The 13,100-nt window shown below is 41.8% G+C and overlaps 1 protein-coding gene across 1 annotated transcript; it reads right to left on the bottom strand.

Annotated features, from left to right (window-relative positions):
- Positions 1-348: 348 nt before the first annotated feature.
- Positions 349-10,501, bottom strand: LOC112556706 (endoglucanase 4-like). Its single transcript, XM_025225949.1, has 10 exons — positions 9,512-10,501; positions 9,021-9,179; positions 8,310-8,494; positions 7,348-7,507; positions 6,729-6,840; positions 5,288-5,438; positions 4,659-4,803; positions 3,662-3,827; positions 2,966-3,156; positions 349-1,070 (listed from the first exon to the last, which is right to left on the bottom strand). Exons 1-10 carry the CDS (start codon positions 9,894-9,896, stop codon positions 586-588), a joined length of 2,139 nt encoding a protein of 712 aa, XP_025081734.1. The 5' UTR covers positions 9,897-10,501; the 3' UTR covers positions 349-585.
- Between the last annotated feature and the right edge of the window lie 2,599 nt (positions 10,502-13,100).

Here is a 13,100-nt window from a genome sequence, read left to right as displayed (position 1 = left end):
GTCGATTTGCGCCAAATCTTTCAGTGAATTGATCAGCTTTCCCTTTTTCGCAGACAAAAATTTCCATTGGAGAGCAGCATTGCCAACTAACCAAATTTGTGTTTTCTACAGAAGTACTACGCAGAACTGTGTTATGCAAGAATAGAATGACAGGCAGTTTAAAAATCATGTCCACACTGTAGTTTGGACTTTAACTAAGTACAGAGTGCTGATCTATGATTTTGTTAAATTGTTTGGTACTAGTCTATCTAAAGATTGAGAATCAAGACGATCATAGGTACTGTGCTTGTCTGATCATCATTGCCACAACAAAGAAGGAACAGAAGGTATAAAAAAACATGGCTTGAACGCAACATTTATTTCCTTCCTTCAACTATTAAACATCATCTGTCGAAGCATACGCCACATAATAACACGCACTGAATGCTTTGCATTGCTTCCAAAAGCTTAACTCAAAATGAGGCCGCTTTCGGTGGGAAGATTTGTCTTTATGTGCATAAAGGGGCTGATCTGTTATGCATATTCATCAGAATGTTCGATCACAGTTATTTTATTAGAAACTCCTTATGCAGGCAATGAATTCGCTCAATGTACAGTCTTCGCTGTGGAGGATTGTGATCCTGATAATGATCTCCCGGTAGTTTTTCGCGGAATCGTAGTATTTGTATGCTCATGCCAGTGTTGGATCACGTGATCACTGCCGAGTTCAAGTTTCGCGCTTTCATTATGCAGAGGATCTTGCTGCTGTGACTGATGAGGTGAATAACCTCGCTGAGGATGCAGATGCTTTTCTCCTTGTCGACTTTCACGAGAAACACTTTCTCGCTTCAGGATCTTTGGTCTGCGGCCTCTGGGCTGGGCGTAGCTGTTTCGCAGTTTGTCCGACATCAGGTGATGATTTAGCAACCTTTGAAGAGTGGATCCCGGTTGCACGCGTTTCTCCACGTCGGTCGCGATTTTACCGAAGGATGTGTTCCGGTGACCACTCTGCACTGATGTCTCGTGCGCTGCTGACCGTAGTCCAGGAAAAGTCTGCAGGTTGTTTTCACGTATCTGCAGCTGCATCAAACCTGTTAAAATAAATAAAAGCAGTTGATTTTCTAGGGTGGAAGACAAGAGTGTGTTCTAATCAAAAGGGTGGGTGTGAGAGAGTGAAAATGCTCATTTGTGAGATCAGCTGCATGGAGGCTCAGCATTACAGAGAAACTGTGTAACCTTTTTATTACTATTGTGAACTGTAAGTGGTTCATAGGGAAGAAGACGGAGTGCAACCCTCTACTTCTGGTCCGAAGTCGAGAAAGGTGACCATCAGGCTGTGGCCTAATGCAAGAAGAAATTCTTTGATATCTCGCAGTCCTTGAGGGAGATATTTAAAGTTATCTAACCGTTGACTTCACTGTTTTATAGTCTTCGATATTATATGTCGTTAGAAAGAAATATTCAGGGTCAAATCACTCCACCTGGCATCATCTACCCAATGAAACAGAGATGAAATAGCCTACGGCTTAAGTCAGAGCTCAACCCCTTTCTTCCGATGCCCTTTATCTGATGCCCCGATCGTGATTGCTGACCACAGAGTCGTCCTGCAGTTGTGAGGAACAATCGGAATTTGTGTTCGTGTTGATGTGATTCTCCGGGCAGTTTAAGTCAGAACTTATCTATAATGAAAATTAACGAATAGCACTTTGTCCGCCTTTTCTAATAAAAATTTTTAATTATGAAATCACATTCGATGTCTATATTCGAGGTCTGGTGTCCACAGTTAAAGATCAGTTAGAGATGAGATTTATTTGAGCTATACCAAGGAGCTTGAACAAGGAGTCAGCACTGTGTTCAAGGTATTTACTTTGTTCCTCCTGTCCATGTTAATTATGGACCTGGATACTTTCATACGGGTGCACTGAGATTTCAAACAAGGTGGCTTTCATAAAAAGATGTTGACAGATAAATCTAATTATAGCAGTCCTAAATTTTTATATAGTTAGTTTCGAGACATTCCACGTTCTGCTGAACAGTTTCAAGTGGTTCAGAACATTTACGACAAAGTTTTATAACGACGAGGACTTTCTGGTCCCGAGGGCAGCAACGGCTGTTAAGTACAGATTCCTGGTCATGGCAAGGAGAGGAAGTGAAGTACAGTATAATACGCACTGGGCATGCCCACGGCGCAAGCGAATATGCTGGCTACACGAATAATTGGAATTCAGCAAGCGAAAAAGATGAGAGAGGAGGAGCAGAAGTTTTCAGAAAGTCGACGAAGACCTTGACACCGCCATTTGAAGGTGTCGATGTGTCAGCCTTCGTATTTCATTCACATGCATGAAAATATCAGTTCGACCCATTCACCGTGTGTTAAACCTAAAAACCCGCTGCATCCATACTACTGCTACTGTCAAAGATCATTTGTATAGCGCAATATTCAGTCAACTGGCAAGCTCACTGAGCTGTACATGTCACAGTAATTGACCACAATCACAATCATGATATAAAACGAAGAACTTCAGCCACGAGCAGCAGTAAAGGGTGATCACTGCATATTATAAGCGGAGACATACTTTAGAAAATCTAAGGAGCCCAACTGAAACAGAACTTGCTGGAGCCACCACACAGCCATTTTACTATCCCCAATGTCATGCAAAGCAGCACTGGATATGAACACAGGTTGACACCTATCTTCTCAGTTTTGAAATCAAAGAATTAAAGCAGTTCAAGAAAACGAAAAGCATACAACATTGAAAAACATGAAAATAGAATCGCATCGCATCCGAAATACAGAGAGGATATCAGCTCACGACTTCCAATATGGTGGCTAGTCGGCTTAAAGCACAACCAGTCATTATCTATCCAGTTTATTCATAAGTTTCAGATCATCGTTGTGCCCTCGCCCAAGCACTTGACCGACGTGAGATTTTTAAATAGAAGGAGGGATTTAGACAGGTGTATACCCATTCGAATAAAGGATCACCTGCTACAGCCGACTGGAAGCCCGCGTTGTAGTCACACGTGACTTCATTCTGGTAGTAGTCGCTGCGGGAATCAGAGAAGCTGTCGTCCATACTGGGGCCACCAACCAGCGCGCCGTACAGAGTGATCGGGTTAGGGTCGGAGCTGGTGAACGCTGACCAGGAACAGTCGGCAGGCTGCGGGTAACATGAGCTGAGAAATAAAGGGGAAAAAAGAAATAAAACTGAAAAACATAGGGACAAACACCGCCGAACATGAATAAGTGGCTGAAAGCATACGAATTACAAACCTCATTTCGCAAGAAGAATGATAGTCATCAACACTACGAGTGGAAATTGATGTAAAATGGCTCATGCACAAGACCTTTGTTTCACTTCTTTTTATTTCTGTGTCGCTCGGAGGTCATGTTAGCATTGGCCTTGACAATTCTCACAAATAAACATTGTTTTCGTGGTGCTGAAAAAAAATTCAGTAAATTGGCATCGCTTAAGTACAGAGGTCTTCCCTTCGCTTCTGACGGCCACCGTTCGTCTTTGAAGAGAAAGTTCGGCTTCACCGCCCCCTAGGCCTTAAAAAAAGCACAGTCGTGGCGATATTAATGTTAATGGGGTCCGAACCTTAAAACGAACCCAGATCGCCGGAACTGCGATTACCAGGCTTTGTCTGGCTGGAGGCTACCCATGATTGTCGTGTTTACCTGGAGGCATGGTGGGGTCGTCTCGGGTAGTCTTCGCCAAACCCAATGACATAGCTTCGTCCCGCATCTCCAAGCATGTAATGAACTTGCTGTCTGGCCCACAGCCTGTACTCTAGAGGCTTGATTCCTGCGTTAGCCGCAGCTAGCGCCATGGCTGCCATGTTTGCTAGAATTGGAGAAAAAAAAATATTGTAACATAAACAAATATTTCAATATGATTTATTTTTATGACGAAAAGACACCGTATGTCAGCTCATTTCAAGAACATTATTAGTCTAATTTGGTAAATGTTTGTGTTTTAAATGCACTTTAGTCGTTTTCAGTATGTCAGTCGGTCTTTATTATTTTGTTAATAATATACGTCTGGTGCTTAGAGCCAGGAAACGGGACCACGCCACGCATCTCCTTCGTTCTTAGAAACGAGAAAGGGAAAAATACAAAAGAGGGATAGACCAGGTAGACGATAGAAGAGGCAGATGAGAGAAAAGTAAAAAGATACATGCCACCATTTAGACCAAGGTGTTACTACCCCCTGAGATATACGAGGTTCCCACAATCCCTAGTTCTCGCGTGGTGTATAGAACTGCCGGACGTGGTCTGTAGAACTTCTTCGCCTTCGTCTATTTTTAACACTACGCGTACTTTGTGCTAAGACGTCATCAAAAATTCATGTTTGACGTCATTGGTCTCGGCAGCCGACACACCGCCGCCATTGTCGCTCAACTCCACCAACTCCTTCACCCAGACACGTCTTTGTAAATCTTCTCAGCCAACAGTGTTAATTCTCGCTGTCAGCAAGAGGAATCTTGATTAAATGCACCTGGGATCCCTAACTGATCTTCCGTCCGCACCAGCGGCATGACGTAAGCAAATGTGGAGACTGCAGCTAGATGGTCTTGAGCTTCGTTAGAAAAATAAACCTCTCAATCAAATAGTTGACACACCTTCACGCACTCCAGACCTTTCTATTTACTTCACCAGAGAGTGAGAAGACAACCTGTGTATCTCAGAGGGCCCCACTGACTTCGGAACGCCAAGCCTTCGGGGGTGTAGGGGACAGAACCACCAGGCATCCAGGCCGCCATCGTTCTCTCTATATCATATCGATACTTCTCTCTCTTGGTTAGTTGGAAAAGCAACATCTACACAACAGAACATTTTCAAGTTTGCAAGGAGTATTGTTAGGTTTCTTTAAGTACCAAGTGATGAATAGAGACTAACAATTGAATGACAAAAAGAGAAGAACCATAAAAAGCCAAAGAGCATATATTTAAATCATTATCTGTTTAAACTGTGAGATAGTACTAAAACATTGTAATCAAACACTCTGTCTAGAATTCAACCTCTTCTCTCCACGACTGAAGCTCAATGCATTGCCTAATTTGACAAGACACAATAACATTGTAGAACATCAATCTTTGGTTAAAACCCGAGAAATTCAACAGACGTAGCTTTGAAGTACACCCGGACAGGTGATTAATTACCAGCTGTACCGCTAAGAACAAAAATAAAAAAATGCGAGGATATTCATTTTAAAAATCTGGTTTTAACTAAATTCGTACGTTCAGTTTGGATAGAAACATTTCTGAAAACTTATTGTTACACGACTACTTCAACAAGCCTCACTGCTGCCAGACAATCCTTGGCGTCCCAAGACACCGCCCAGCATTCGGTGCTGTGGTAGGTTTCTTCTGCACGCACCAAGTATCGCTCGTTCCTCGTGGCTTTGTACAGCCAGGCAGCCGCCCACGACAGCTCATCGTCGTAGCCTGAAGAACTGACAAATCATTTTTCATCAATCGCAGAATTAAGCGAAATGAACACAAACTGTACATGCAGCAAATATTTAATTACAGCGCATCCAGTTTTTTCCATTCATGGGCGCTTAAGTTATTTGTTTCTTTTCCTTTTTTTGTTCTTGTACCTTCATCATCTTTGGTGAGAAGCATACGTGTCTGATAAAAAACTTTCAAAGTCGTCCTTTGTTCTCTCTCTCTACTACAATATTTCTGTTGGTTTTTCGTCTTGATTGCATGAAAACTACTCTAAGCAGCAAATTAATACGCAGAAGACCAAGACATTTTTTTCTATTTTGAACGGTAACAGCCTAGTTAACGTGTCAAAGGGTCTGCATTTCTACCACCTGACAAGAAAAGGAAAGGTAGAATGACTTTGTCAAACTTTCTACTGTTGAAAGAAAAGATGACAGTAGTCGTTTCAAGGACGGCGCTGGAGGCAGGACAGTGCTTTGAAACGGGAGGAGGATCGGTGAAAAGAGTTGCGATCCTGGAAGACTGTGAGCAGCAGGAGATTATTGCGATAGACACGTCATCGATCTCCCTGATTTTTATGCACAAAACCTTTTTCACGGCACCGGCGCCGCGCAAATGACGAGAATAAAGAAATCAATTTCGCCGTAAAGGAAAGGTTGGGACAGAGGTGGAAGAGCTTGGAGTGGGAAGGGGAGTGGCAGAGAAAGACGCATACACAGCGCGTGCACCAGAAGACAAGGTCTTCTGTCCATTCCAGAGCTGCTTCTACTTATCTGAGCTCAGCAAACAACCCCTGATGGCGGAGAGAAACACTATTAGATATTCTATGAAGACAATTATGGAGTCTTGTGACTACAATCAGAAAGTGGTGACTCATTCCCATACAGTATTAAGAAATAAGGTGCGACGACAAAAGAATGGCGCGAATACGTCGGGACAGAGACAACTCAGACAATAATAACACGATGACCTTGTTTAGCTAGAAATACTCTGGAAATTGAACAACAAAATAAACATTTTTGAAAGAACTGAGCGCTTTTCTTGCATAATGGAGACTGAACGAACGATTAAATAGAAATAATACAAATGAAAACTAAATAAACAAATATCTTAAACAGCACCTCATTACAAATAAGAACCTATGACTGGGGAGAGAAAAACATGGAGAAAGAGAAAAAACAAGAGAGGAGAAAGCCTCTACACTTTAATGAAAGGTATACGTGCACACTTAGTCCAAACTTGAAACGTATACATATTCTACTGTTACACGACTGGACAAATATGGTAGTACAGACCTGTAAAATTCTTGAACAATAGGCAAAGAGTCGCTGTAGAGTCCACGGTGATGGTCTGCAAACTCAAAGAGTTCTTGTGCGTGTCTGAGAAGCAGGTCTGAGTACTTTTTGTCTGCGGAGAAACCATGAAAGCGATTTTTAATCCATTTTTAGCCAGAGAAAAGCGACTTAGTTTCATTAGTGCTATGCAATAAAAAAACTTCTAACAGCAGCCTCTTTCACCACCTCAAAACCTAAAAATGACACACCAAGCACATGCCTACATGTATTTTTTTCTGTTCATACTTTAGCTCCTTTTTGTTCCTGTCTTTAATTTGTAAAAAAGAACCCAACAGAGGTTACTCTTTTTTGTGTATTCAACTTTTAACTTACACTGACAGTTTGAACGGTTCCCTTATGGTTCAAAGTTTTTAAAGTACCTGATAAATTTTTTAACAATGCCTGTTCTCTCCTCTTCTTTATGAGTCTAAGCGTCAGTGTGAGATGAACAAAAGCTTATTGCTGCTTTTAAACCAAAAACTCTTTACTGTTGGTAAGCATTGCCTAAAACCCCTTATTTCTTCCGTCCAGCCAGATGTTACACATTAATTTCTTCACAAAACAGACTTTTCTTACAAACCTGTACTTTTAAATACGATAGAGCCCGCTGCCATTGCCGCCGCTGTTTCACCAATGATGTCACTTCCAGGATCATCAGGAGTCAGTTTGTAGGCAGGCCGGTACATCTCCATATCCTCAGGTCTGCCCCAGTAACTGTGGTCCACATAAGGATCGGCTACCTAAGTTAGAAAAGATCACATCAGCCTGACATGGCTACTCCTTTAAAATATCTTTCGGTCAGCCAAAACATTTTGTTATCTTGTAATCATCTTTATATCATTAAATGTATGGATGTAGGAACACACGTAGGAGCGTATTTAATTGCCCACCCAACTATAAACCCACGTAGCTAATTATCGCAAAACGATTTTTTGAGTAAAATATTTTTCAAGTCTCCCATTTGGGTCCAGTAAAAACTTCTGTTTCATACTGGTTAATGGTTTTAAGGCGGATCGTTTCCAAGACATTTATGTATGCAGTCAATAGCAATATCACTCGTGAACCTTAAAAAAAGTGAGGGAGGAGGGAGGAGAAATTTGTGAAAATATTATGTAGAAGAAAAAGGGAGAAGGGTAAAGAAGCGAGAGAATGTAAAGGGGTTTGTGTAATTCTGTTCACAGGTGGACAGATTTATCGGAGGGCTTAACTGCTAAACCAGTTCTTTTCGGCCAAACGCTCACAAGCTAATAGGCAAAGTAAAAACCCATGTCTGCTCTTGTTACAGTTTCCGCTACATTAGAGAACTATTTGAAATTACACAGATTTCACATTTACTGAGTCAAGGCGCCGAAATTTGGCTATTGACAAAAATACCTTCCTAAAGCTCACAGATCTTCATTATTTCAACAAAGCTGTTACAGGAGTGAAAAGAAGGGTTATGGTTTGGGGTTCAAACAGGAAAACTAGATGCAAACACACACACACACAAACACACAAATAGACACCCACACGCAGGAACGCTTACACATACATGGATGATACCTGAGCGTAGAAGACGAATTTAGCCGGGTGGGCTTTGATGAAATAGTCCAAGGGCCACTTAACACAGTCCAACATGTCCGGCAAAAGTCCAGCTTTTTCGTAGGCGTCTCTAAACTCCACGAGACCGAACAATAACATGCTGGTGGCACCGGCCATGGGAAACCCGAATTTAACATAATCACCGGCTGAAGGACAGAGGAATATAAATGACATTGATTTTCCAAAAAAGCAAGTTTTTGTCATCACACGAAGTTTCTGATTCAAGAGAAAAGATTTTTATGATTCTCAGAATAAATTGTTCATCTTTGGACATCCATTTTTCCCACCCGTCATTTGTTAGTTCGGTTCATGGACAAAACTTACAGAAATACAGATGCTGTTAGCGATATCAATATTTGACAAGACTACCAGACTATCCGAACTCAGACAATCGAAGAAAGGAATCAGCGGGGTATAGAACACGAAGACAAAGATTAAATAATCACGTACCACAAGCAAACTTTAGCTAGCTTTAGTCAGTTTGAGATTTGTGGAACTAATCAGTTTGCGAATCAATCCATTCATATCCCATTATAAACGATCAAACTCTGCATGATAATGATTGACTAATCTTGCAACCCTCTTCTATTCTCTTCAGTTTATCTTTATCTCAATAGCTTTCCCTCATCCTGTCATTTCTGTGGAAAACAGTGACATGCTTACAAGACTTACCATCATACCATCCGCCTGAGAGGTCCTCACCGAATTCTCCCTTGTCGCTGATCGCGGAATGACCCCGCCACCTCAACTTCCGGTTCTCCGGGAGCCACCCGGACCGCTGTGCCTCATAGAAGAGAATGGATTTGGAAAGAACCTCGGCATAGTTGTACCCTGGTTAGTTCGTTTCACGATTTATCGGAACACGATAAAGCACTTTATTTAACAGCTTAATACGAACGTGTATTAAAAACACAAAAGGATTATAATTATATCTAATATTGGAAACACAGCATATGCTTATCTATTTACATTTTATCTATTATGTATATTTGAAAGTCATAATATTGGAGTGATTTATGTGAAGGGGGAAGACAATGGGAGGAAAGTATCAAGTAAGTGTTACATCAGCTGTCTCGTTCAGTCCGCGACAAGAACTAGGAAGAATACAGAAAGAGGAAGAAAAAGACGAGGAAGAAGAACGATAGAAACTAGACAAAACTGACCATGCTTAGGTTTCGGAAGAACTGGAGAAGGAGTTGTCTGGACCGGTGGTTCAGGCGGCGCAGGCCGTGTCTTGTTTTTGGGAGGAGGCGCGACGGGTATAAACGGCCAGAAGTTATGGTCAGGTAGGCCAAAGTAAGTCGAGTTCCTTTGTTCCGTGCTGTTCACTGGAATAAATGGCCAGAAGTTGTGATCTGGCGTCTGGAAGAACTGTGTGTCGTTATTTGCATCCAGCGGGGTAGCCACCGGAATCCACGGCCAGAAATTGTGTCTGGGGACATCCACTCGCATTGGTCCTTTGAGAAAAGGACGCACCAGGAAGATGGTTAGAGCGGGGGGTGTGCACAAATAAAGGAACAGCGTCACAGGCTGGAACAGCCGCACCATAACTGTACCTGGAACGTCTCGCGTGCGAACACCACCACGAAAAACGACTAAACACCGTACTATCTCATTTACCACGAGACTTTGAGAGAACAGAGTTTGACCAACAAAGCCTCACTTGGTCGTAACTGCTCATAGATACTTTTTTTGTCTTCCCGAGTTAACAGACATTTCAAGCGATCTTCAAAGATGTACACAGCAGTCAAGTTTTCCGAAATACGAATTCCAGTTTTCTGAATTGCCGAGGTTGGTTTGTGTCCTGAGATCCCTCGGTCATAAACAGTCTCACCATGTATTACAAACACAGAGCATGACTGCAAAAAAGGACAGCTCAGGGGGCGACCTAAGTAGAAAATCCCAGCCACCGGATCAAAGGCGCATCCACGCCGCTAAATCCTTTAAGCTGTTGGCCACAACACGGCCTTTGTACAGGTGTTTCCGTGAACAACACACGGCGGCTGCAGTACACCTGGCCGCTGCGGAATTTTCCATGGCAGAGGTTTGAGGCAGTGCATGTACACCATCTCTCGTTCTCAGTCTCCAAGAGCTGACATTGGTAGAACTGTCACTGGGAACTCGTGAACTAATTCGTTGTTGTTGATTGTTTACTGATAGCCCCCAGAGAAAAGTTCTCACCTATAGAAGAAAGATGCGAGAAAAGAAAAACTGTTACTTCTTTTGAATAGAATTTAATTAAATGCAAAATCAAGATTGAAGCGAAATTACTTTAGGACAATCAAACTTAGGCCAAATATAAAATATGAAAAAATAAATATAAACATTCAACCAATAATAACATTTACAACACTTTAGTCTCTCAGTTCTGTAGGTATACAACTGCTATCACGAGAGTCCTGTCTCGTTTTTCTGCTGGTGCAAGTGTCGTCTGCTCTGATGGGAGTCTATCTTGTCTCTCTACAAGTAAAACAAGAACATGTCTTCTCTGTGTTTAATTAACCCCAGGAGTCTCGATAAACGCTGACAAATTTTAACCCTTTCTTTCCTCTTGCCTTTCTTCGGTATGACTGACTTATTTAAAAACAGATTTGTTAAGACTTTTTCCACACAGCATAACAGTGATCAGTTGACCGTGTCCTCTGCATACTTTTTTCGGGGGGAATGGGGAGAACAAATATTCCTACACCTTCGCATTTCCCCTGGCTCTCTCTTGGTCATGGTCAGCGAGCAAGTGCTTGACACGAAAGCTAGAGGCCTTTGATGAATGTCGTGGAACGTTTGACGAGGTTTGGCAAAGTTGTGTGTGAAGGTCGCAGGAAATTAAAGGTTCTGTGGCGAGCGTTCGGAACATTGACACTTTTGTCAACATGCAGCACCACTCCAAGATTGTTTGCTAATACATTTGCCGATACAATAGGACTTTCGGGTTCTGAATTTTGACATGTCGGTCATTTACAGCTTTGACATTTCTTCACTTCGGAATTCGAACATTCTGGCACTTTGGAGTTTTGACATTTTGGACCCTCGGAGTTTTGCCATGTCTTCAGTTCGGAGTTTTGACATTTTGACATTTCACCCGGTCGCTAGGGACCTCTGTTCGGGCTATCGTAGTGTCAAACAAACAATTGATATAAAACAAATTCAGGTGAAAGAAAAGGTGTGCATTCCATCAGCGTGGTGCAGATCTGTCATCGCGCATGCTCCAACGAAAGCTGACTCGTGCGCAGGCGCTGGGGCTGGCTGCATCACGTGACCTGAACCAGCAATCCATTCTATAATATATTCTATATATTCCACTCTCCACAACACCGACAGGCGGAGGGCAGCACCCCAGCCTTCATCATGTGAGTCGAAGCAAAGGGTGAATGGTTCCGACACGTTAGTCAGACAAAAGAGTTTGTAAAGGGGAGGTAATACTGCAGCCCCAAGTTGTCTCACAGGGTGGGATGGTCACAGAATGATGTGCGCAAAATTTATATTTTCATGGCTATGTGTGTGATAAAATATATCATAAAATGTCCTGCTGTTGTACGCATGACCGATTAGCGGAAATTTATTTGAAGAAATGAAAGACGATAAATGTGGACAACTCGCTTGAGAGAATAGATGTTGATCGATGTTATGAGCCGCTGACGTGCAGGCGGCGGAAAGGTCACAAGGTCACTTTGTTGGGTCACACATCTTGTTGGCAGCACTGACCCTTCTTTATTTCTTCTTTTATTTCTTGAGTTTTGGTTATTAAACTTCGCTTTCTGACAAGTAGATTCGTAGATTCTCTTGTATGCAGGAGTGATATACACAGACCCACTAAAAACAAAACACTCACAAACAACTCAAATAAAAAAATATCTCTTCAAACGTATTTAGCAACATAATAAGAGAAAAATAAAACATTTGTCTACATCAATGAAGTGTAGAATTATAAACTAGTCTCTTGATCTTCAGCCTCAGCCTCCAGTCTCCTTTACTGTTTAATATAAATAATAGATAAGATCAACATGATGACATTTTTGTTACAAGCGGGGTTTTTCTGAGACGGAGTGTTCTGTCGATGTCAAACATAACTGTTTATAATATGTATGAAAGATCGCATGGATGTATATTTCTTTATAATAATTACATTTACTCCATTGTAAAACACTTTCCAGGATCTGAACAAATATTCCTGCTTTAATATTAAACACACAGTCTTGTATTTAATTATTTTCTTTAACCAAAAAAACTCACCTCCCATCATAACAAGAGAAAAATACAAAAGCAAAGACCTCGTACCCTGTCCCCAAAGCACACACACAAATAATTAAAAAAGAAGCAGAAGACTGTAAAGCTTTGATGTACTGTGCTAACCATAGTTTATAATAAAGAGGAAGCTCACCCTCGTTAGAATAGAATAAATATGATCATGCAAAATTTGAGTAAACAAGAAAATTTCAAAATTTACATTATTTTTTCAAATGTCATGCAAGGAACATAAAATGTTAATATCAACAAAACTGAAAAAGAAAGAAAGAAAGAAAAATCACACCACAAAAAGCAGTCCACTGAGATTGGACGGCTAATCGATGATGAAAGGAGTGGCTGGGGTTTGGTCAAATAAAGGTCGCGTTACACCTGACAGCTCAGCCCCTGTCATGGCAGCTCGCGCAAACAAGCTGAGCGCTGTGGGCAGGCCACGTGTCCCGGGGAGATGGACTGGTGAGCAAAGGGCGAACGTGACATCACCTCGTGCAGGCCAGCTTGTCAACAACA

Source organism: Pomacea canaliculata, linkage group LG2 (assembly GCF_003073045.1).
Source record: "Pomacea canaliculata isolate SZHN2017 linkage group LG2, ASM307304v1, whole genome shotgun sequence".
Lineage (NCBI taxonomy): Eukaryota > Metazoa > Mollusca > Gastropoda > Architaenioglossa > Ampullariidae > Pomacea > Pomacea canaliculata.
The sequence above is the reverse complement of the archived record's forward strand: the minus strand, read 5'-3'. Positions and strand labels throughout refer to the sequence as shown.